At 41.1% G+C, this 26,122-nt stretch overlaps 1 protein-coding gene across 3 annotated transcripts in view; it reads left to right on the top strand.

Annotated features, from left to right (window-relative positions):
- The window catches only part of PXDNL (peroxidasin like), a 516,369-nt gene that overhangs the window by 313,935 nt on the left and 176,312 nt on the right, over positions 1-26,122 (top strand). For all 3 annotated transcript variants that reach the window (XM_002710472.6, XM_089335219.1, XM_089335220.1), the window contains exon 5: positions 19,819-19,890. In XM_002710472.6, the coding sequence (XP_002710518.4) occupies positions 19,819-19,890 (72 nt within the window). The remainder of the gene's footprint in view (positions 1-19,818; positions 19,891-26,122) is intronic.

Below are 26,122 nucleotides of genomic sequence, written 5' to 3'. Positions count from 1 at the left end.
AAAACAGTGTGGTACTGGTACAAAAATAGATGGATAGACCAAGGCAACAGAATAGAAACACCAGAAATCAATCCAAAAATCTACAACCAACTTATATTTGACCAAAAAGCTAAAACCAATCACTGGAGCAAGGACAGGCTCTTTAACAAATGGTGCAGGAAAAACTGTATTTGCACATGAAGAAGTATGAAGCAAGACCCCTACCTTACACCTTACATGAAAACCCATTAAAAATGTATTAAAGACCTAAATCTACAATCTGATACCTTTAAATTACTAGAGACCATTGGGGGAAACCCTTCAAGACATTGGCACAGGCAAAGAGTTCTTGGAAAAGACCCCAGAGGCACAGGCAATCAAAGCCAAAATCAACAAATGGGATTACATCAAATTGAGAAGCTTCTTTACTGCAAAAGAAACACTCAAGAGAGTGAAGAGGCAACCAACAGAATGGGAGTAATTATTTGCAAACAATGCAGCTGATAAAGAATTAATAACCAGAATATATAAAGAGATCAAGAAACTTCACAACAAAACAAACAAATAAGTTAAGAAATGGGTCAAAGACTTAAACAGACATTTTTCAAAAGAGGAAATCCAAATGGCCAACAGACACATGAAAAAATGCTCAGGATTACTAGCCATCAGGGAAATCACCTCACCCAAGTTAGAATGGTTTTCATACAGAAATCAACAAACAACAAATGCTGGCAAATATGTGGGGCAAAAGGTACCCTAGTCTACTGTTGGTGGAAATGTAAACTGGTAAAACCAGTATGGAAATCGGAAATCAATTTGGGGATACCTCAGGAATCTGAGTATAGACCTGCCATATGACCCACGATATGACCCAGCCATCCCACTTCTGGGAATTTACCCAAGGGAAATGAAATCAGCAAATAAAAGAGCTATCTGCACCCTCATGTCTATTGCAGCCCAATTCATAATAGCTAAGACATGGAATAACCCTAAATGCCTGGCAACTGAAGACTGGATAAAGAAATTATGGGAAAGTACACTGTGGAATACTACACAGTGGAAAAAATGAAATCTAGTCATTTGCAACAAAATGGAGGAATCTGGAAAACATCATACTTAGTGAAATAAGCCAGTCCCAAGAGGACAAATACCATATGTTCTCCCTGATCTGTGATAACTAACAGAGTACCTAAAAGGAAATCTGTAGAAATGAAATTGACACTTTGTTTTTTTTTTTTGTTTGTTTTTTTTTTTTTTTTTTTTTTTGACAGGCAGAGTGGACAGTGTGAGAGAGAGACAGAGAGAAAGGTCTTCCTTTTTGCCGTTGGTTCACCCTCCAATGGCCGCCACTGCAGCCGGCGCACCGCGCTGATCCGATGGCAGGAGCCAGGATCCAGGTGCTTTTCCTGGTCTCCCATGGGGTGCAGGGCCCAAGCACCTGGGCCATCCTCCACTGCACTCCCTGGCCATAGCAGAGAGCTGGCCTGGAAGAGGGGCAACCGGGACAGAATCCGGCGCCCTGACCGGGACTAGAACCCGGTGTGCCGGCGCCGCAAGGCGGAGGATTAGCCTATTGAGCCACGGCGCCGGCTGAAATTGACACTTTGTGACTTAAACAGCCCTTGTCTTGACTGTCGAGGAACTTTTTTTTTTCCTTAATGGAGAATGGGACTGGGAATGGGAGAGTGGGATGGCAGGTATGGTGGGAAGAATCACTATATTCCTAAAGTTGTACTTACGAAATTTGTACTCACTAAATAGTTTCTTTGGGAAAAAAGTTTTAAAAAATAAAAAAAGAGAAAAAAACTCTGGAGGGGCTGGTGTTGTGGTGTAACAAGTTTAGTTACCACTTGTGATGCTGGCATTTCAAATGGATGCAGGTTTGAGTCCCAGCTGCTCCACTTCCAATAAAGCTCCTTGCTAACATGCCTGGGAAGGCAGCAGATGATGGCCTAAGTTATTGAGCTCTTGCACCCACATGGGAGACCTGGATGCAGTTCTAGGCTCTTGATTTTGGACTGGCCCAATCCCTGCTGTTGTGGCCATTTCTGGGAGTGAATCAGCAATGGAAGATCTCTCTCTATCTGTCTCGCCCTCTCTCTCTGCAACTCTGCCTTTCAAAGAAATAAAATAGGCTGGCGCCGCGGCTCAATAGGCTAATCCTCCGCCTAGCGGCGCTGGCACTCCAGGTTCTATTCCCGGCCGGGGTGCCGGATTCTGTCCCGGTTGCTCCTCTTCCTGTCCAGCTCTCTGCTGGGGCCCGGGAGTGCAGTGGAGGATGGCCCAAGTCCTTGGGCCCTGTACCCGCATGGGAGACCAGGAGAAGCACCTGGCTCCTGGCTTCGGATCGGCACAGCGCCGGCTGCAGCGGCCATTGGGGGGTAAACCAATGGAAAAAAGGAAGACCTTTCTCTCTGTCTCTCTCCTTCTCTCTCACTGTCCACTCTGCCTGTCAAAAAAAAAAAAAAGGAATAAAATAAATCTTTATAAAATATACAATATTATGTAAATATATGTAATATAAATATTACTTAAAGGCATAACACTGGTATTGTCCATTTAGGGAATGAGTATAGATAGAGAAAAACAGAGAAATAAGAAATGAATCTGAAGAACTTCATATGTTATCAGTTCAGAAGATAAGGCAAGGAGGGCAAAAGAGATTGAGAAGTTGTGGCCACAAAACACAGGGTCTGATGGAAACTGAAAGCTGAGTGCCTCCACTTGAGTTCCTTTTCCACTTCTCAACACAGCCTCCTTCAACTGGAACCTCTCAGTGCAATGCTCCAGTGAAGCTTTTCCCACCCGTTTTTAACCCTCCCCAAGGAAACATGGATGATCTTCCTCGAAGTCCCTTCTGCTGTGTCCTTTAAGAGCTTGCAGAGAATGTCCTGTATCTTCAGGTTCCTCTTTGAATGTTCCTACCTCCTTCTCGCTTCAACTGGCCCCAGGCTCTGCTTCTCTCATCGAGGTTCTCAAGTCCCCGGAAGGTGAGGCTTAGCTCAGGAGCAGGTGCAGTGTTCTCCCGGCTTCACACCACTGCATCAGAATCGTGTGTGATGTTAGGTCTAGCCTTTTTCTTTAGTTTTTACTGCTTATTTCTCAGCCTGAAGTAATGTCATGTTGATGCAAACCAAAGTTTTCCAAAGTATGTTTCGCCTACATGTAGACTATGAGGTAGGCATTGTGCACATAGCAATTACTTGGTTTATTCTCAAAAGCAGCTTTTCTTCACTACTATTGGCTTCTGGCAACCAGCGTGGTGACCAGTGGCCACTTTCCAGGTCTGTGTTTATTGGAGCATTGGGTCCAGAGTGTCTTAGATAGTGGCCTGGACTCAACTTGCATGACCATGTGTCATTTGTTTGCAGTGTTGAATGCCTGAAAGTCCAGCAGCCTAAACTAACTTAAATTTAGCCTTTTTTGTCAGTCCTGTGAGCTGAAAGGAATTTGGAACATATGATTGGATTATCATAAATGCATCAATTATCAAATTATGTGAATTTTCATAATATAGTATCATATCTATTTAATAGAGATGATTTTTGCATTTGTAAAGCTTCACTCTCTAGTAGTTTCATGTGTAATCTGGCATTTATACTAAATATGAAATTACTGATTTAAAAGGAGAGGGACAAGGATTATAATTTGAAAACATGTAACATCGGCTGACTGAAATAATGAATTCATTTCCAGAATAGTACCCATTAACAATTTCATGAAACTATCATTATGGCTTGTCTTCACATCTCTTCCTATCCTATTATCTATCCTTTGTTGAAACCCGATGTACTATTAATTTATTTCTTATGCTTGTAGTTGAGATAGAAGCAATTTATTCTCAATGCAAGGCTAATAGGCCCAGGATTTTGAACTGCTACCAACTTCCTGGTGAAGAATGGAGCTCTGTGTACTTCTTCAATTACAGGAAACTTGTCTAGTCATGGTTGACCGTCCTTCTGTAATCTACAGAAGTCTACAGAAATGAAATATAGAATGAAACCACAGTTATGGGCATAGAGAAAAACAATATTCACATTAGGCAGCTCTGGTCAAAGTGGATTCTTATTTCCTTTGAGGTGTAAATGCCCTGGTGACAATCAACCGTGTCCAGAAATTGGATTTATGGGCTCAGTGGAGAGGGTGTTCTAGCCTAGAACATTGAGAAAATTATGAGATTTAAGTGTTATAAGAGTCTTGTGGAGCCAACTTAAATATAATGTTCACAAGGTGTGAATTCAGAAAGTGAATTTGAGTTGCCGAAGCTAGCTTAAGACTAAAGGAGGTAGCATCCACACATACAAGGAATGGTCCATAGTATGCTGTTCTCTTGTTATTGTGCAAGGATATATTTACCATAAATTATTATTATTTTAAAAATCTTTTATTTATCAATTTGAATTTTTTTTTTACTATTAGAGAGAAAGAAGGATCTTCCATCATGTTCATTCCACAAAATGACCACAATAGCTGGGGCTGGGCCAGGCCAAACCAAGGAGCTCAGAACTCAGTCTGAATTTCCCAGGTGGATAGCAGGACCCCAACTACTTGAGCCATCACCACTGGCTCTCAGAGTGAGTATTAGCAGGAAGCTGGAATTAGTGCTAGAGGTGGAATTCAAATCCAAGCATTCTGATATTGGATGTAAGTGTCCAAACTTATTTGAAAGGGGGAGAGAGAGAGAGAGAGAGAGAGAGAGAGAGAGAGAGAGAAAGAGAGAGATTCTCCATCCACGGGTTCACTCCTCAAAAGCCTGCAGAAGACAGGGCTGGGCTAGAGAGAAGCCAGGAGTGTGGAATTCAGTTAGGGTCTCCCACATTGGTGGAAGGAACCTAAGTACCTGAGCTATCACCTGCTGCATTTCGTGGTGCACATTAGCAGGAAACTAGATTTGGAAGTGGAGCCAGAACTTGAACCCAGGCATTTCGATATGGATTGTAGGCATCCCAGGTAGGATCTTAAGTGCTGGAACAAATGCCCACCCCATAGTAAATATTGAATATCCAATGGTTTTTGTGTAACTTTCACTGTAGCATTTTTCTGTTTCCTAATTAAAGGTTTTTTGTTGTGATAGTAGTAATCAAATGCTCTGCTTGTCTGAAGTCATAAAAACAAGGCAGGGAAGGTCATATTTGTGTGTAAACAAGAGGTTTTCTAATCCCTGTTCAGTGTGACTTGGCTCCCCCAGTTACTGAGACGTGGACCTCTGCCTTTATCCTCAAGGCAGCCCCAGCCCAGCTTCTGCAGCGACGCTCATTAGGGACAGAGTTCTGCTGGCTGTCAGGCTCGTGCCCCAGACACAGGCCTTCTCTTCCCTCTCTGCTGCAAATTTTTAGTCTTCTTTCAGCTTAATCTGAGCCTTCGTACCAAGGCCCAGCCTCACTGGGACTGGAGCTCATTCCAGGTATTAGCCATTTTTAGCTTTTTGAAGTTGTCCTCTGCTGCCTTCCTAGGCACATCAGCAGAGAGTTGGATAAGAAGCAGAGAAGCCGGGTCTTGAGTTAGTGTTCATATGAAATGCCAGTGTTGCAGGCAGTGGCATAACCTGCTGCACCACAATGCCAGCTCCTGGAGTTTTGTTTCATTGAACTTCCTGATGTGATGCTTGTATTAAGTTGATTGCATTTCTATGAAAGATGGATCATTCTATTTTGTGTAGGCAGGGACCCTCCTAGGGTGCATCCATTAATCTTCTTAGAGTCGATTTTGTCTGCATCCCTTTTTATACAGTAGTTTACACTTCATGGCCAAGAAAGGGACATGGAATATTTACCTTTTCTGTATTTTGCAGTTTCTCATCCGATTTCTGTGCATGCCATATTACTTCTTAGAAACCCCATAGTCTATATCATGTCAGGTTTACTCCTTTTTTAAAAAATATTTATTTGAAAGGCAACATCTCTCTCTCTCTTTCTCTCTCTCTCTCTCTCTCTCCTCTCTCTCATACACACACACACACACACACACACAGACACACACACACATGGGGGGGGAGAGAGCGAGAGAGAGAGGGAGAGGATCTTCCATCTTCGAGCACTTGAGCTGTCATCCACTGTGTGCCCAGTCGCATTAGTAGTACCAGAAGTGGAGTGGCTGGGACTTTCCCATATGGAATGACAACACCCGTCCCTTTCTTCCTACTTTTTATTCGCCCATCTGTATCTTTCTTCCCCTCACTGGGCCCAGTCTTGTTGCTCTCGTTCCTCTGCAGCATGAGCTTTGACATTTCCACGTTATGCTGACTTCCTCTGCAATACTGTCTGCTTTTTCCATTTTTGAAGTTTTAGAGGAGGTATAAATTGTCTGTAACTCCTCATTTGAGAGATTATGATCTTTGGAGGAGGCATCTAACCCAATGAATATTGTCCACTGCTACAATGTCATAAAATTAAGGTGCGTGAAGGAAATGCATTCCCTGGATTTCAAATTCCACTAACGTCTTTGGCAAGTAACTTGTGAGGTGATGGAGTAGTACACTCCAGGACTTAGGAGAAATATGCTGGTGAAGGGTGAATTCATTTTTTTCCTATTTTATTTTCCTGGCATTTCTTCTCATGCTTTCTGAGGAGAGGACCACATTCTTCAGTCTGCGTTGCCATGCACTTCCCCCAGGGGAAAAAGAGCAGATTGGGTTGGTTGGTGATTGATACTCCTGCACCAGAAGATTGGTTGGTGATTGATATTCCTGTGCCAGACTGGCTCTGAAGAGAAGCATGGTGATGGCCACCCATTAATACTCTTGATGCTGGGTCTGCCTGTATCCCCAGACAGCCTGTTTGATCAGAGGCTTTGAAGTGTACCCATGCTTGCTGGGTTTGCCTTTGCAAATGAGGCTGAAAAGGAAGATCCCATGATACAGATTTGGAAATGGGCAGTAGGAGACTTCAGCCATAAAGTAAGTTATCCATTCCAGTTTATCCCAAAGAACCCTGCCCAAGAGCCATAGAAGCTGGAAGACATTAATGACCACATCTTCATTGACTGTTGGCCCTTGTGTATGTTCCCCTCTATTAACATTGGAGAGAAAGGCATATATATGGAGGCTGCACCTCTGCCCTCTACTTCCAATCAAAAGGCTTGGACACATGCCATATTTCAGGAAGGTGCTGGTTGATTTTTATATGTGATTTTCAATCCTCAAACACCCCGAGATGAGGCTCACTAACCTCAGTGTTACAGACAGAGTGAGGAACAAGCAAGGAGCTGAGCACAGTCCTCCTTGTGCCACAGTTTGTACTCTTCCCACTGCTCCATTGAGCTCCTGCAAGACGGTAATGTGATTTATTTCTGTATTTTCTCTTGGGATTATCCACACATCACAGTGCACCTGCACTTCCTTCATCCCAGGCCCCCATCCCTCCTTTTCTAGACTACTCTTGGAGCCTCAGAGTGTACACACCCCTTACTTTAGTTCATTTGACTAACTTTGAATAGATGTGTATGTAAGTTGCAAAGCTGATAATGCCAATTCTTAGAGCCTTAAACCCTTCAATTATTTCTAAAACAAATATAAACCAACACCTTCCTTTCCCAGCATTCGCAGGCAATCATAGTATAATACCTACCTTTCAGAGTAATCTTTTCCTCTTTGCCTTCACACACATATGTAGAAAGATTCCTCTGCCCTTAGACATTCATTTTTTTAAAAAAAGATTTATTTATTATTTGAAAGTCAGAGTTACACACAGAGAGAAGGAGAGACAGAGAGAGGACTCCATCCACTGGTTCACTCCCCATTTAACCACAGTGGCTGGAGCTGCACCCATCTGAAGCCAGGAGCTAGGAGCTTCTTCCTGGTCTCCCATGTGGGTGCAAGGGTGCAAAAACTTGGGCCATCTTCCACTGTCTTCCCAGGTCATAGCAGAGTTGGCTCAGAAGTGGAGCAGCTGGGACATGAACTGGCACCCATATGGGATGCTGCACTGCAGGTGGAGGCTTAGACTACCACGCCACAGTGCCAGCCCCTAGACATTCATTTCTATAATTAATTTATATCATTCTCTCCTCACCTCATAGCTCTTCCTTCATCTGAAAACCTCTCCATCTTTCAAGATTTCCCCTCAAAGGCTTTATGTGTTTTTTCTTCTTCATTGAATCCCTTATTCCAGGATGTTTCTAATATGACATTGATCTTATTATACCTTTTAACTATTCTACAGTTCTCCGTGCTACTTTCCCTCTCTCTTTCTCCCCAGTGTCTTATGTAGCAGTTTCTATTGTCATTGCTCAATGGAAATGTTACAGATTTCCAATACTATAAGGAAAACTTGTGTCAGGAAAGGGATGGGTGTTTCCTGGCCTGGGACCTCTGTGTTTCCACAGCTCTTTGTCTCTACTTCAGCAACCTGCTACCATGATTGTGCTCCGAAACTTACTATGTTTTTCAGTTATTCCAATGCTGGAATATTTTTAAATTTTTAAAAAAATTTTAAAGTGTATTTGAGAGAGGGAGAGAGAGATTAATCCTCCATGACTTGGTTCATTTTTAAAGACCCACAAAAACTGGGCTGGATCAGGCTGAAGCCAGAGGCCAGGAACTCGGTTGGGGTCTGCCAAGTGAGGGGGAGAGACCCAAATGCTTGAGCTGATACCTGATGCCTCCTAGTGTGTACATTAGCAGGAAGTTGGGATCTAAGCGGAGCTGAGACTCAAAGATGGGCTCCCTGATATGAAATGCAGGTAAATCAAGTGCTGCTGCAACTGCTGCTCCCAAAGCCCGCCCTGGATGCTAAAATCTGCATTAAAAATACCATTCCATTCAATGGCAAACATTTGAGGAAGCAGTTAAGACACCACTAGAGAGGCCTCTATTGCAAATAAGGTGCTTGGATGGAGTCCTGGCTCTGCTTCTGATTCTAGTTGCTTGCTAATGCACTGAGAAACAGCAGTGATGGCTCAAGTAGTTGGGCCTGATACCACATGAGAGATCTGAGTTGATTTTCAGGCTCCTGGCTTCAGCCTGGCCCAGCCCTGGGTGTTGCAGTCATTTTTGGGAGTGTACCAGCAGGTGGTACACTCTCACCTTCTCAAAAAATTAAATTGAAAAAAAAAAAAAGAAAATTAAAAAAAGGACCAAACAAAAATACCAGCCATTGGAATTTCTGAGCTTCCCTAGGTCATGGTTCAGACTCCTTTCACAGGATAAGTAAACCTTGTCTCAAATCTGCCCATTCCTTACAGATTTAATTCATTATGTGTGTAGCCTACATGCACAGTCAGTCCTGTCAGTCCTCTGTATTTGCAGGCTCTATATCCATAGATTCAATCAATTGTGGATTGAAAATATTTGAAAAAAACATCTATTCTGAGCCTTTATATATTTCCCTTGTTATTATTCCCCAAATAATAGAGTGTTGTGAGCAAATTACATACATTTACATTGTGTTAGCTATTGAAAGTTATCCAGAGATTTAAGACATACAGGAGGATATGTGTAGGTTAGATGCAAATATTACACTGTTTTATATACAGAACTTGAGCATCCACAGATTTTGGTATTCCTGGAACAAACCACCCAGGGCAACTGAGGGATGCCTGTAATTATTTTTGCTTGCATGTCCTATCCTGTGATCTTCTTGTCCTTCAAATTCAAATACGAATTAAATGCAATGTCTATTTCTTTATTTCTACCTTATATTCCATTGTGTTGGTGAAACCCAAAAAATCGTATGGCTGTACTATTTTGAATCACAACAAATCCATCTCAAATCTCAGATAGATCCTCACATTATTCAGACAATTTTTTCTAAGTCTAGTGTTCGGCTGAAGGAAATCCAAGGAGTATGATATTCTAGAGCTAGGAGAAATTAGTTTCTCAGTGAGATCAGTGTTGTCCATGGGTCAATTACAGTGAAAATGAAAACTTCACAATGGCTTTGCAGTGATGGCAGAATAGAATAGAGCCCCTCCTCTCCTTGCTCTTGATTCTTCCCAGTGTACCCCACTCTCTTTGGATATGACTTTTCCGTTACTCTTCCTAGATGGCTCTGCTTTCTACAATCCTGAAGCCCTGTGCTAAATGTCTCTTTGGTGTTTTCTGTGATCTTGCAACAACCTGCAATATAGGTAATTTTGTCATTGTTTAGATCTTTTTTCACAAGTTCTAGTGAGTACCTTCTACATGTCAGAGCTCTTAGGAGCTGGGTGGTATTGCTATAAGATCTTTGTCCTGGAGAAAATTGCCTTCTAGCAGGGAAGGCAAGCATTAAAACTAGCAAATAGACATATTGCCTAGACCTATGTTATGTCTATGGCAAAGATTTAAAAATGCATCTGTATGAGTAGAAACAGAGAAAGTTGAGTCTGAGGAATGCCAGGAACTGGGAATGTGATTGCAATATAAAATAGACAGTCAGGAGATGTTCAAGTGACTTTTGAATAAAGACTTGAGGAGAACAAAAAAGTAGGCACATGCGCCTGGGAAGCTTCCTACTGGCAGAGGTTCAGCCACTGAAAATGCCCCAGTGGGGAGTGCATCTGGCCTGTTAGAGGGACAGCTGAAGAAAATATGGGCCCAGGTAGCACAGGACTGTGCAGATTTGAAGAGATTTTATCTGTGTCATTGTGAGTGATGGGCTTTTGTTCTAAGTGAGCACTTGAGGGTTTTGAAGAAAGAAAGGGTGCCACTAATCTGATAGTTCGTTCTTTTCTTTCTTTTTTCTTTCTTTCTTTCTTTCTTTCTTTCTTTCTTTCTTTCTTTCTTTCTTTCTTTTTTTAACAGACAGAGTGGACAGTGAGAGAGAGAGAGAGACAGAGAGAAAGGTCTTCCTTTTTGCTGTTGGTTCACCCTCCAATGGCTGCCGCGGCTGGCGCGCTACGGCTGGCGCATCGCGCTGATCCGAAGCCAGGAGCCAGGTACTTCTCCTGGTCTCCCATGTGGGTGCAGGGCCCAAGGACTTGGGCCATCCTCCACGGCACTCCCTGGCCACAGCAGAGAGCTGGCCTGGAAGAGGGGCAACCGGGACAGAATCCGGCACCCCGACCAGGACTAGAACCCGGTGTGCCGGCGCCGCAAGGCGGAGGATTAGCCTAGTGAGCCGCGGCGCCTGACCTAATCTGATAGTTCTTAAAATGATCACTCTGACTTCTATGGCTTCTGCATTCTTTTTAAAATTGACTATTTTTAAAGAAATATTTATTTAGGCAGAGAGAGAGAGAGAGAGAGAGAGAATGAATCTTTCATGCTAGTTCACTCCATAAATGGCTGCAAAAGCTGAGGCTGGACCAAGCTGAACCCAGGAGCCAGGAACTCTATCATGCTTTCTCCCACATTTGTCACAGGGGTTCAAGTACTTGGGTCATCTTCCGCTGCCTTCTCAGGTGAATTAGGAGGATACTGGATGGGAAGCAGAGCATCCTAGACTCAAACAAGCACTCTAATATGGGATGCTGGGAGTCATAAGCAGCACTGCATCACAACATTGGCCCTATTATTCTCTTAATTGACAAAAATTGTGTACATTTGTGATACATAGCATGATATTTTGATATATAAGTACCTGGTGAAATGACTAAATCAAGCCCATTAAAATAGGTCTTACCCTCCATATTTCTTTCCTTCTCTCCTTCCCTTTCGAGATCTCTCTCTTTTTAGTAAGAACATGTGAAAGCTACTCATATGGTGAGGAACACTGTGCTGACAATAACCTATGGGCTGACAACAGCAGGGTCAGGAGAGTCATTAGGGCGGTTTGTTGGCTGCTTGTCCAGGGTGTGGTAGTTTAGGTTTTGGACAGCTGCAATATCTGGGTCTGTTTTGAATTAATCACTTGGATGGAGGATGTTGGAGAAAGAAAGGCTTTGAGGATGTTTTCAAGATTCTTCGCTAAACCACTAGAGGGAAGTGTTGTCATCAGTTGAGATGGGGGAGGCTGCAGGTAAAGGGGCTGTTGAGTGATACTGGATTGAGGCTTTGCACAGGGTTCACCTGAGATATCTACTGGACAGTCAGTGTGCAAATGGGGTGAGTGGTGGGGATGGAGTCCATAGCAGAGACGGCAGCCTGGATGGCTATCCCAGGCATTCAGAGAGGGCCTAGCTGCAACACTGGATGGAGCTGACATCTTCTAATAGTGCTTTGGATGTCATCCAGTTCCTTTGGTACTCTGCAGGGTCTCCCTCAACTTACTCTGGCATACTTTTAATTGTTTCCTTGTTCTGAGTCTCCTGGGCTCTGCAGTAGCTCTTCCACCCTCACAGGGAGCTCTTGTCCCTGATTCAGAGGGAAGCCAGGCTCTATCTATCCTGCTGTTTTCTCAACCATGGCACTGTTGAAATGTTGGGTTTGGTCATGTTATGAGGGTGGCTTATGCCTTGTAGGACATTGAACATCATCCCTGGCCTCCACCTGCAAGAGTTCAGTAACACTACTACCTCCAGCTGTGACAAGCAAGCATGTCTCATGACTTTACTGAATATTCCCTAGAGGCATAATCACCCCAAGTTGAAAACCAAGCTACAGTACTTCTCTGTCTTTCTCAGCAACTTTCCAATCCTTTTATCACATTACTATTGGCAATGTTTGCAAAATGAAAGTGTCCATTAGAAATCCCACTTTTTTAAGTCTTGCACTGTGTCATGCTAACTTTAAGGTGAAGTTCAAACTGTCTTGCTGAGCACCAGGGAAATGTATGAAGTGATTCCCACCTAACTCAATCTTTGCCTTGCCCTGCACATCCCCCCACACTGCTGTCCAACTCATTTACTTACTGTTCTGTAAAAGACTTGCACATTTTTGTATTCCTGTGTTTCACTCTATTTGTCTTCCCACTTTGTAAACTCTCTTATTTCTTTGGCAGTTAGGTATGTACAATTTGTCCACAGAATCATTTTTTTTTCTGCACAGCCTTTCCTTATCTTTAAATCTGCTATAGCTCCTTTGTAATTCCTTGCCATTCCTTGTATAGCATTATCATAATACAGATCCTACTAGACTGTGGTCATTGATTTCTTGTCTTTTGCCTCTTTCCTGACTCTGAACTCTGAGAAGGTCAGGGACCTTGTCTTTTACTTCCTAGGCATGCAATAAGTGCTTATTAATGTTTGATGATCCTGTGGGATCGCAGAGGAGTGAAGTTACTTGTGAAGTGAGCAGCCACTAAGTTCTTATTGGAGCAATAGCCGTTGGGATTGATGCTAAATGAGTGAGAACACATTTTGAACATCAGCCACTGTAGAAAAAATTAAAAAAAAAAACTAGAGGAGGTTGAGAATGGCATATATAGTTGGAGGCTTATTATACTCATAAAGCAGGGGAAAATTACAGATTGCCAGAAAATCTCATAAAGGTTTGAATTCCTGCTGCAAACGGTGGAAGATTTCACTGATCCTTATTTAAAGGGCTGTTAAAAATTGGCATTTTTTCATAAAGAACCATCAAATAATTCAATGTAGTTTAGATTAGAAAGAAGAAGTTGCTTCTAGATGGACATGTATGGCTTTAATTTAGGCTAAGAGAATAGAAATTGAAAAGAAAGAGTGAAAAGCTTTCCTTGTTCTCAATCAGACTATGTCTAAAGTGTCTTGGAAACATGACTTTCTTTATAAATATTCCTGTTTGGGTTTGAAATAGTTTCCTGAGGGGTGAAACTTGTGCAATATGATTTTTAAATATCTTTTGTTGCTTAAAAATAAAAATAACCATTTTCAAATATGCTGTCACTAACTCAAACATAGGCTGGTAACAAGAAACTAAAAAGACGTTTCTCTTGAACCTGATGGATTATGGTAATTCAGTCCATTTTCCGTTAAAAATCAATTAAAATAATTTACCATGCCCTCAGATGCTTAATTAATCCTCAAATTGTGTGAATATTTTGTTGCTGTAATATCATTCTTACTTGCTGTTGGACAGTGAAGCTAATGTTTTGCTCTCTGACTTATCTGGGAAGTTGGAATCACGAAGCTGCCTCCAGTGTGTAACAACTCTCTGATGAGTGTGGACACAGCACAGCGTAGACCTCAACCCATTGGTCCCTGGAGGTCTCTTTCCTAAAGTTGGCTTCGTGTGCTGGATTGCTGAGATCTGGTTTTGAATGTCCTCTCAACTGCCTGCTTCATCTTCAGATACCCTTAGCTTATGGTTCACATGCATGCGGACACACACACGCACACAGAAACAGACGGGCTCACACACACAGGGGTACAACTTCCTTCTTCAACATTATTCCTTTTTTCCTTAGGATCTTATGGCTTTTGAGGAAATAAAAAGTAGCTACTGTTTATGAAAAAAGATTGGGGACATTGAACTTACAGTCTTTGTTGATTGTGCAGTTAGATACAGATAAATATAGCATTCTTCTCCCATCTCTGCTCTTGCATTAGAGTGGGGTTGCCAAGGTGATGACTTGGCACAGTGGATTTGTTTTTATGTGGCTCAGTGAGTTCATGCTGAAAGCTAAATCAATACTGGCACCTTCTCACCCTGAGAATCATTCGCTCTCTATTATTTTTGTTGTCATTCTCTGGCCACACTTCCTCATTCTGCATCTTTTAGCAAGCTTGGGAAGACTTTCACCTTCATTTTTGTGGTTTCATACCTAAGAAAGGTAAGGTAAGAATTTACTCAGGGAGGAGCTGTCAATCATGCCACAGCTCACCAAAATCCGTGATTCTAAAATATTTCTTTGGAATGAGATGGATTCTTTTTTGAGAAACCCCAGGAAGAATTTGCTTGATATCGGATATGTTCACTGTTGTCTAATGATTGCATGGGGTTTTAGGAGATATACTTAAACATACAGTGTGTTAGATCTCACAAATGTCAGGCTGGTATCCAAGTCCGGCTTGGTTTTCCCCAAGAAAATATATTCCCTCATGGGATGTTGAGTCAATAGCAATTCAGAAAGATTTTATTAGGGTTCATAATCCCATTTCTTGTTTCAGTCTGTCTTAGCCTGCTTTCTGTTGCTAAACTGAATACCACAGACTGAATAATTTGTAAAGAACAAAGCCTTCTTCAGCACACAATTCTGAGGGATGTAGGGTTCAGATGGCTGCATCTTGAGGTCCTTCCTGCTAGTGGGGGCTCTGCAGAGGCCTAAGGCAGGGCAGGGCATGGCATCACATGGAGTAACAGAATGTCCTGGCTCAGGGTTCTCCTCCTCTTCTTATGAAGTCATAGTCTGATTGGAGTAGAGCCTCAACTTTTTGGTCTTATTTAACTGTAATTATCTCTCTAAGGTCCCACCTTCTGACACCTTAGTTGGATTAAGTTTCTATCCTCTCACTATCTCACAGTAGGGATTAAGTTTCAGCACGAACATTAATGGGTACATTCAGGCTACAGCATACCATGTAGATGATGCAAAGAGTTCAATGTTGCAGGGTCTTAGCCTCATGTTTGCAAAAGCAATGAATATGCAAAAATACTGACTGGCCAGTCACTCTCTCAGTGATCAAATATATATTGAGTGTTTTGCCTCTCAAGCTTTATGCTAGGAAACTGGGGATATGGAAATTAGCTTAAACCCAATATGGATTCTGTCTTCATAGCCGTTTGATTCTAGTTAAGAGAAGACAGAAATGGATAAAATAATTCCTCAAACAAATAGAAAATTGCAATAATGTAGTGTTGATAGCCTGTAACACGGGACCATAATAAGAAGCTCTGGAAAGACTTCCCAGAGCAAAGCAACACAGCTGAGATTCAAAAATAGAGAAGGAATTCACTATGCAGTATGAGGTGGGCAGAGTTGCTAGGCTGAGAAGACAGAGTGCAGTGGACTTTGTAAGCAAGCGTATGGCAAGCGTGAGGTTGGGAGGAGGCAATGCTGGGGTTGAGATGGGAAAGCAGAGCGGCCAAGGCCAGGCAGGGAAAAGGGCTCTGTTAGAGATATCTTTCTTTACTACTGTAGAAATCTAAAGCCAACTATACTACGGCACATAAATAGTGCTTGTGCAGGGGATAGGGCCAATGGATGTAGGCAGGTCCATTGTATAATCCCTGCATTATGCAACCTGAGGGCATCATTTGCTGTAGTGTGGAAGTGGTAGATAGAAGGAGAATGGAATGTAGTCAAGAGATAATTGAGATACAAAATCAAACGAACTTGAGTTAAGACATGGGGAGTAAGGGCAAAGCTGGTATCAGTGCTAGCCTTGACTTAAAAAATGGATGTATGGTGGTTTTATTAACTGAGGTAAACAACAAGGCAGAGAGTAAGGAGGAAGGGTATAGATTGAGTTTCAGACATGTTAAGTCTGAAGCATCTTTTTGTATATCAGATTGAGGAGGCCATTGGATGTGCAAGTCAAGATATTAGAGATAAGCCTGGCTTGCCAACCCTCTGCAGGGAGAAAACAATTGAAGACATGCATGTAGATGACATCATCCAGAGAGCTTGTGTGTGAATTAACCTGAAATGACAATGGTGATGATTTCTTCTCTTCTCTGGATGTAGAGATAGTTACTGATTCATTTATGTCTCAATTTTTGAAGCGATTTAAACAGATTTAAAATCCTTTCAAGTGATCATTCACATTTATCTACCTTTGATAGGTGTCCAAAAAGTCAGAGTTATCAACTGTCTCATAAAAATAAGGTTGTAGGAGAGGAAGGATTTTCTGTATTACCAAGGCTCAGAAAGCAGTGGAAATCAAAGCTTTCTTTGACTGGGCCAAAGCCATCACATAAATCAAACAAACCTAACTTTTAAAGTCCTACTGCTTGGATTGGTTTTAAGATAAAAAAAATTATTTTTTTAAAATAATTTAGGAATCTTTTATAAGACTTAAAGATGCCTGTGTTATAATCAAACAGACTCGCCTGGTTGCCTTATTTTCCTGCAAAGAACAAAATCTACTTTTGTGCATTTTTTGCATTCATTAGTAGTGAATTCAAATACCAGTAGTTTGTCCTACCAGGTATTATATTGAAGTCTAGCAGAAAGCATTTGACCTGCAGGGCTTCCCCAGGTGAGTTTTGAATTAGGCAGATTTATTCTAAGGAATCATTGCTGGAATGGGGAATCAATAGACCTCTGTGATCAGTAGGTTCTTAGTGGGTGCATTCTGGAAAAGAGCTTATGCATTTCTTAAGAATTACTAAATATAAACTGCTACCTATAAAGTCTGTAAATGTAAAAATCAGTACTCATCAATTACTTTAGTTGTTATGGCATGCAAATCACAAATCCCGGAAACTTTTAGAAGCTATGATATTGGGTCAACTATTGCATGGTATTTTAACCCTGAGATTGCATTTTGACCTTTAGGTTACTGGACTGAGTATGTCGGATACCATCTCAGCAGAAAACTACTTCCTTCTAGTTCTAGTAACTCAGGCTTTTGTGTAGATTGTGGAGGCTGCACATTTGATCAATAATGGCCAAAGGCTAGCGCCAATTGAAAATGTTAATGCTAAACTCAAATTTTCTTTATTGTGAAAATTTTAGTAACAAAGAGATTGTTGCAAAGAAGTATAGATAAAAGAAGAAGGAGGAAAAAATGGTGCCTGGGTCATTTGTATGCTAGAATATTCACCTTTGGCATCAAGTTGTATAAATCATGTGCATAGCTTGTGGCCTTTTTTCTATTGGCTTTTCAGGAGGTTCTGTGGTTGGAATGTCATGCTTTCTTCCAGTTAAGTGCTCCACACCTTCAAATGGAGAAAGGGCTGATGCAGGCAAACTGCGAGGTGGCTCTCAGCAATGTTGATAGCATGGGTTTTGTCAGGGCTGTGGCCCGGATTTGCCACTAATAAGTTCTGTGACTGGGTGCTTTACTTCTCCCTGTGGAGCATGCATTTCCATTCTTGAGAAGCCTTCGCTTCTGGAGCTGCTGACTCTCTTGAGTTGCAGTAGGTCATCTTTGAGTGCTCTGTATATCAGCTGAGCAGGTAAGCAGCTATGCTGTTCACCACTAGAGAGACTGGTAGGCCCAGATGTTTAGAGAAGTATCTACCAAAATGAAAGTATTGGTCTGGATATTTCTAAGTTGGGTAAATTTATCAAACTTTTTAGTCTCTCTGAACCACATTTTTCCCAGTTAAGCAATGGGGGTATTTATAGAATCTACCTTGCTACTTAGTTGTGAAGATGAAAAATGAATAAATACAGAGAAAGCATTTAAAACAATAAATTTTTTGTTATTATTATGTACTTCATGCTATACTTGAAGCCCTCATCAGCACACATTGACACTCATTGTAAAATTCTATTTGTAGTCTCTGTTATTGAGCACATATAACACACACACAGAATGGAATCCAACAGTGGAGGCAATGTATTTCACTTAGGAAGAAAAGCTTATACTGGACACCTTTCCAAGTCTTTCTTTGCTGCAGTAACTGAAGCATGTGTCTCTGCCCTCCTTCCAAACTCCTCTCAAGCCCCTTCCTCAATAACTTGTTTAGCTCTCCCAAGCTCTACTCCTTCATTCCTTGTAAGATCAAATGGAAAATATAATGAGTGTGTTTGTGTGTGTAAGTTAAGGTAAAAGGGCAGAATTGTCCTATTAAAATACTGGGGCAATTATCCCAGTGTCACCACTGTAGCTTTGATCAAGACCACCAGCCTGGAGGTCAACTTTCCAAGGATACGGAGGATCCGGCACTGACCATAGGATACAACTCAGGCAGCTTGAACCAACTATACTTTTCCAATTACTTTTTCTTTTCATTTTGCCACTATTGTAGTATTATGGTTTTCCAGTAGGTATCTGAAGTATTCTTCCTATAATAATGATTTTATGAGAAATAAACCTAGAAATGAAGTGAATATATTCCCTTTCATTAGCCACTTTTATTTTCTTCTTTCAAAAATATTTCTATTTGTGATTAAAAATTTTTTTGCAAACATATAAGATATGTGGCTTTTCTTTTCATTTGAGTGCCCTTATGTGATGTCAAATAACTTTGCATTAACAAGGCGCCTTTTACCTTTCACTGTGTCCTCTGACATGCATGTGATATCCTCTGTCCAACTAGGTATGAAACCAAGTTTGCTTCTTTTACATTTGAGGTGCTTTATGCAGTGTGTCTCTGTATACTGCTGTCTAAGGCTACTGGTTTCATTGAGGTGATTTGAAAAAGCAGTACTCGGAAGTCAGGTGCAGGATATACCTTTGAAAAGAAAGATGCTGCCTTACTTGGAGATCCTACTGTTTATCAGAAAGATTTACTTTGCAGAGGTCTGCTCAGCCCTGTGCTTTGAAAGCATGAGAATTCATTTCATCTTAGGATTTCTGAGGGAAATGCAAACCTTTCTGGCTTCAGTTGAGCTGCTTCAAGAGAAGGTTTCCTGAAGTGGAAGCTATGGGAAAAACCTCCTGAATCAATTGTATAGAGGGGATGTGGGAGAGTGAAAAGTTCTCATCCTTGAGGATTAAAGCAGCGCACATTAGTCCTCACCCATCCCCAGCATTATAATGAATTAATTTCAGGTATTCCTCATGTTCCATCAACTATGCCCTCCTTTGCCTCCCCCAGACAGGAACATTCTCCTTGCTCTGGAATGTAAACTAGTGTGTGGTCACTTGTGTGTCTTATTGTGGTTGCAATCTAAATTTTTACTCTAGCTTCACTTTAATTGTTCTAATGCATGGAAGACTAACTTCAGCAACAACTTAGAATCTTATGAACTTCACAGCTATCCCTGAGAAAAGAGGTGGCATCTTGACCCCTCTTCTTCAGGTTCCCTTTGGAGCAGCAAATGTTTAGATCTAGGACTGTGAAAAACAGGAGAAGCATAAGCCATCTCTGAGTTTCCAATTTTTGTACCTGATGAACTGTGTTTGGGGCTGGTATCCTTTGCAATTTCAGTTGAAACTATTGCTAATTCTTAAACATTTTATTTTGCTCACCAGCACAGGGAATAACCAACTTGATTGTGTGTCTTTCAGGTATATTCATTTCAACCAAATAGCAACTCTACAGCCAGAGACCTTTGAAGACCTTCTGAAATTAGAGCGGCTGTGAGTGTTGACCCTCTAACTGTCGTTTGCTTTTTCTTTACACGTTCTGTTTATACAACACATTGGACTGCCCTGGAGATCAGGACACTTTGCTGTAAGCTTAGGAAGCAGAGTAAATAAACAACATCCTGTAATTTGAAATCCAAGGAGAAAATATGAATAATCCAATTAAAAATAAAGTAAAAGAGGTGATCACAGATGAAATCACTTTGAAAGTTTATGGTAGAATCTACTACAGTTGGACATATACATTCCTATGACCTAGCAATTCCACTTCTAGTTCCATTCTGTATAGTTTGAAAATGTACCACAGAAGTTCATGCATTGGAAGCTCAGTCCTCAAATTCATGTTAATAGTTTTTGCAGAGGGGGGTGTCTTTGGGAGGTAACTGGGGTTAGAGATGTTATGAGGAATCAACCCCCCTATAAGAAGAGCAGGAGAGAGCTGAGCTCGCATCCTCTGGCTCTCTTGCCTTGTGACGCTCTCCGCCAAGTTATGATGCAACAAGAAGGCCCTCACAACATGTCACGCAGATGCCAGTGTCTTGAGCTTCATGGCCTCCAGGAACATGAATCAGATAAGCTTCAGTTCTTTATAAATGACTTCATCTCAGGTGTTTTGTTATAGGAACAGATGGATTAAGGTACATGTACAATAGAAGGTGTATTCTTGAGTGTTTGCAGCAGCACTTTTTTCTGATCAATCCACACTGGAAAATGACCCAAGTCTTCAACAAGAAGTAAAGAAAAAAAGCTACCATCTGTTCATAAAATAAAATACAGCACGATGAATCTCAGAAACATTCTGATAAAAAATCCACACACTGAAAGATAAGAGAAGTTAATCAACCACTATCCCATGCAGTTACTTCAAATCTACTGGACTACAGAAGCACAGGCACTATAATGCATAAAATTATTATTTTTTGTTTTTATTTTGTTTCAGAGGAATGAGATGGTGGGTGGGGTGCTGGGTATGGGAGCATGTGATACTCCTCTTCTACTCTGACTTGTGTGAATGGGGATCCCTGTGTAGGAAGCACATGGTTCAAGGCATGTGGAACTGTGGAAGTATATAGTCTTAATGACTAAAGACTTTCAGAAACCTGGGTCACTAACTTTAATTTAGGGGAATGTTTTCCTGATGAATCAGCACTACTTTTATGCTGTACAGCAAGACTGCTACTGAACCACCAAAACTCTGAAAATCCCTCCGGTCACTCTTACCAAACAGCAGCCCCCAAAGCTGCAGAAATAGGAAATAGAGTGTCCTGCTCCCTGAGGAGATACAGAGGTCTACAGCAGTGATGCAAGTCTTGTCTTTCTTGAAAGATTAATTTAGTTAGAAGGCAGAGTGACAGAAAGGGAGGGAGAGACAAAGACAGAGATGTTCATTGACTGCTGGACTCCCCAAATGGCTACAACAGCAGGGGGTGGGTCAAGCTGAAGCCAGGAGCCAGGAACTCCATGTAGGCATCTCACATGGTTGATAGGAACTCGGACACTTGGGCCATAATCCACTGCCTCCCAGGCACATTACCTGGAGGCTGGATCACAAGGGCAGCTTGACCCATTGTGGTACAATGCCTGCCCCTGGTCTTGTCTTTATAGGGGGGACTTCTTATCATGGGATCCATGAATGGGCTCTAAGAACTTGGGGACTGATTAGTCAAAAAGGGTTTAATTATTTAAACAAATATACATTTTAAACTACTAATGCAGGTATATAATATCATAGCCAATCTTCCACATTTGTGGGTTTCACATATGTTCTTTCAACCAAATATTTAAAAAAATATCTGGGGTCTGTACTGGGCATGTGCAGAATTTTCTTGTAGTCATTCCCTAATCAATGCAGCGTGATGACTATTTTCACAGCCTGTACATTGCGCTTGGTGTTATAAGTAATCTAGAGGAGACAGAATTGGGTGCAGTAGATTAGGCCACCACCCGTGACTCCAGCATCCAGTATTAGTGTTCCTTTCAGTTCCAGCTGCCTCACTTCTGATTAAGTTTCCTGCTAAAGCATGTAGGGTGTGCTTGGGCCCTTGCTACTCATGTGGTAGACCTGGATGGAGTTCCTGGTTTCTGGCTTCAGCCTGGCCCCAACCTGCATCGTGGCCATTTGGGGAGAGAACCAGTTGATGGAAAAATACTCTCTTTCTGTCTTTCCTTCTCTCTTTATCACTCTTCCTTTCAAATAAATAAAATAAATACTAAAAATATATAAGGTAGAATATGTTCAGGTTATATGCAAATACCCTGGATTTGGGTATTTGTGAGGGATTTAACACAAACTGGATCCCTCGCAGATACTGAGGGACCACTGTGTACAGTACATGTAGCTTAAGAGGAAGAACTTTCTAGTTCAGTCTCTCTCTATAAAGGCCACCAGTTTACTTCTTTTTTTTAAATTTTTCAGTTGTCAACATTTCTGCCTAGACAATATGTCCAGATGTTCATTCTTTCCTTTTTAAGTGCAGATTGTGTGCACTGCCTCCTACTCTGAAAGATGGGTCATTTACACCACTTTCCCTACCCTCTGTTCAATACCATGTGTTTTATTGTTTATATATATATATTATATATACTATATATATAGTGTATATATATTATATATATAATTGACCTTCTAATTCTTGTTCTATTTATTTTGATAGTCTTTCTTGATTCTTCACTTAAAATTTTGAGACTACTATCCAATCTCATACTTTCTTCTATTTTTCTACATTCTTTTTTTTTTTTTTTTTTACAGGCAGAGTGGACAGTGAGAGAGAGACAGAGAGAAAGGTCTTCCTTTGCCATTGGTTCACCCTCCAATGGCCGCCGCTGCAGCCGGCGCACCGTGCTGATCCGATGGCAGGAGCCAGGAGCCAGGTGCTTTTCCTGGTCTCCCATGGGGTGCAGGGCCCAAGCACCTGGGCCATCCTCCACTGCACTCCCTGGCCATAGCAGAGAGCTGGCCTGGAAGAGGGGCAACCGGGACAGAATTCGGCGCCCCGACCGGGACTAGAACCCGGTGTGCCGGCGCCGCAAGGTGGAGGATTAGCCTATTGAGCCACGGCGCCGGCTCTATTTTTCTACATTCTTTACATCTTTATTCTGGTAGCTAGCTCCTCTGTTCAAATTCTTTATTCAGAATATAATACATAGTCACTCCACTGTGCTGCAAAATACCAGAACCCATGAATTCCAAAATACTAGGTTTTTATACCCATTATCCAATTTGCAACCCTCCACCCCTACCCCAACCCTTCCCAGCTCTAGTAATTACTATTTAAATTCAGACCTCTCTCCCTTTCTCTCTCTCTCTCACACACATACACACACGTGTATATTTATATGAATAATTTTAACTTCCACATGAGAAAAAGAACATGCAATATTTTCAGCATCTCGCTTATTTCACTTAATATAATGATCTCCCATCCATTTTGCTGTAGATGTCAGAATTTCACTCTTCTTTATGGCATATACTTTTTTATCCTTTTGTCCATGCAAGGACACTTATATTGATTCCATACTTTGCTATTGTGAATAGTGATGCAATGAATATCCTTGTCTGATTTAGGATGTTAGAGGAATTGATACCATTTTTTCCCAGTCAATATGATGTTGACCATGGGTTTGTCATATATATAGCCTTCATTATGTTATTTCTTTCTTTATCTAATTTTTCAAGTTTTTAAAATCATGAATAGGAGCTAAATTTTATCAAAAGCTTGTTGTGCATCTATTGCGATGATCATATGATTTTTACCCTTCATTTTGTTGATGTGACACATTGTTATTTCTTTATGAACCAATGATTTATGAACCATTATTATGAACCATCTCTTCATTTGTGAATAAATCTCATTTTGTTAGGGTGAATGGACTTTTTGGTATGTTCTTGAATTTTATTTGCTAGTATGTTGTTGGAAATTTTTGCATTGTGTCTATGTTCATCAGAGATATTGGTCTAGAGATTTCTTTTGTTGTTCTTGTCATTGTAGCTGTGCCCTGTTTTTGGAATCAGGATAATGCTAGCCTCATAGAACAAATTTGAAAGGGTTCCCTCCATTTCAAATTTGTGAAATAGTTAAAGAAGAATTAGTATTAATTCTTCCTTAAAAGTTTGGTAGAATGTAGTAGTAAAGCCTTCTGTACCCTGACTCTTCTACAGCTGGGGACATTTTACTACTTATTTATTCTCATTACTCATTATTAGTCTGTCCCATTAGTTTTCCATGTCTTCTTGGATCGAGTTTGGAAGATCACATATATCCAAAAATATATCCATTTCTCTTAGGTTTTCCAATTTGTTGGCTTATAGCTATTTATGATAGTCCTTAAGAATCCTTTGTAATATCTCCTTTTACATTTCTGATTTTTATTTGAGTCTTCAAATTTTAGTATAACAATTTATTTTATTTTGTTTATTTTTTTAAAAAACAGTCCTTCATTTCATTGATTTTTATATATTTTCTCAGTTTCAATTTTATTTAGCTCTACTCTAATTTTTCTTTTTTCTTTTTTTTTCCTTTTTTTTGACTTCAGGTTTGGTTGCTCTTATTTTTCTAGATCCTGGAGATAAATTGTTGGGTTGTTTATTTCTTATCTTTCTGTTTTTTAAAAATATAGGTGAAATTACTGATATGAACAGTCTTCTCAGCACTATTTATTTTTGCTGTACCCCATACATTTTGGTATATTATGTTTTCATTTTAATTCATTTCCAGGAATTTTTAAATTTTCTTTTTGTTCTCTTCAGTAACTAAATCTTCATTCAGTAGAATGTTGCTCAATCTTCATATATTTCTAAATTCTAACAGTTGTTTTGTTGTTGATTTCTATTTTCATTCCATGATGGTCAGAAAAGATACATGATTTGATTTGATTTTTGAAACTTGCTGAGACTTGTTTTGTGGTATGGTTTATAGCCTATCCTTGAGATTGATACATGTGCTGATGAAAAGAATGTGTACTCTATAGCCGCTGGGTGAAATGTTCTACAAATATCTGTTAGGTCAATTTGGTCTGTATTCTAGTTTAACTCTGGTGTTTCTTTTTTTTTTTTTTTTTTTTTTTTTTTTTTTTTTTTACAGGCAGAGTGGACAGTGAGAGAGAGAGACAGAGAGAAAGGTCTTCCTTTGCCGTTGGTTCACCCTCCAATGGCCGCCGCGCTGCAGCCGGCGCACCGCGCTGATCCGATGGCAGGAGCCAGGAGCCAGGTGCTTTTCCTGGTCTCCCATGGGGTGCAGGGCCCAAGCACCTGGGCCATCCTCCACTGCACTCCCTGGCCATAGCAGAGAGCTGGCCTGGAAGAGGGGCAACCGGGACAGAATCCGGCGCCCTGACCGGGACTAGAACCTGGTGTGCCGGCGCCGCAAGGTGGAGGATTAGCCTATTGAGCCACGGCGCCGGCCTTAGTTTAACTCTGGTGTTTCTTTAACTTGTTGACCTCTCCATTGGTGACAGGAATATTGTAATCTGTCACTATTTCTATGTTGGAACTTATCTCTTTGTTTAGATTTAAAAATGTTTTGTTTTATAAAATTATTCCCTTGGATTTCTTCTCAGGCATTATATCAACCAATATCACAACATTCTCATGTTCCTTTGGGGGAGTAGTATTGGCTTTTTTCCTTACTTCTTTTGCTCCTACATGATATTTGCACATTTGATGTATTGGTTGTCTCTGTCACTGTCAGTATGACTTTCATGAACTGAAGGATTTCACCTGAAGATGTATTTTCAAGTGTTGGCTTGGCAGGCTACATTGGCTTTAGTTCCAGTTTGATACTGAAATGTGGTCTCTCTGTAACTTCTTCCACTGTGAACAATGGCAGTGGCTGCAGGGACGTCTGGGGCTCCTCTCAGTTCTAGCAGGAAAGTGCAGATCTCAGTGATTGCAGCCAAGGTCATGCCATGTCATATTCTAGTCCTGGGCAGGTGTGTGTGATTACCTGTAAGCACAAAGCTAGCTGGGCTATGATTGCACCAGAACTGAAGTCCAAGGCACTCACCAAAACCAGAACAGGCTGGAAAGGCAAGATGTGCAGCCCAAGCAGCTGTGCATAAGCAGCCACTCCATCCAGAGCCAAAGCAGCCTTGATAAGAGAGCTATGGTGGGACCAAGGCAGGCCCCAGTCTGTGACTCACAAGCACTACACTGTGGGGCAAAGTGGTTGTCTCCAACCCCTCAGGGGAAAGTGCCCTAGCTCCTAAGGTTATGGTAGCAAGATCTATT

This window comes from Oryctolagus cuniculus, chromosome 6, assembly GCF_051225735.1.
Source record: "Oryctolagus cuniculus isolate XC-2025 breed Fujian yellow rabbit chromosome 6, ASM5122573v1, whole genome shotgun sequence".
Classification (NCBI taxonomy): Eukaryota; Metazoa; Chordata; class Mammalia; order Lagomorpha; family Leporidae; genus Oryctolagus; species Oryctolagus cuniculus.
The sequence above is the reverse complement of the archived record's forward strand: the minus strand, read 5'-3'. Positions and strand labels throughout refer to the sequence as shown.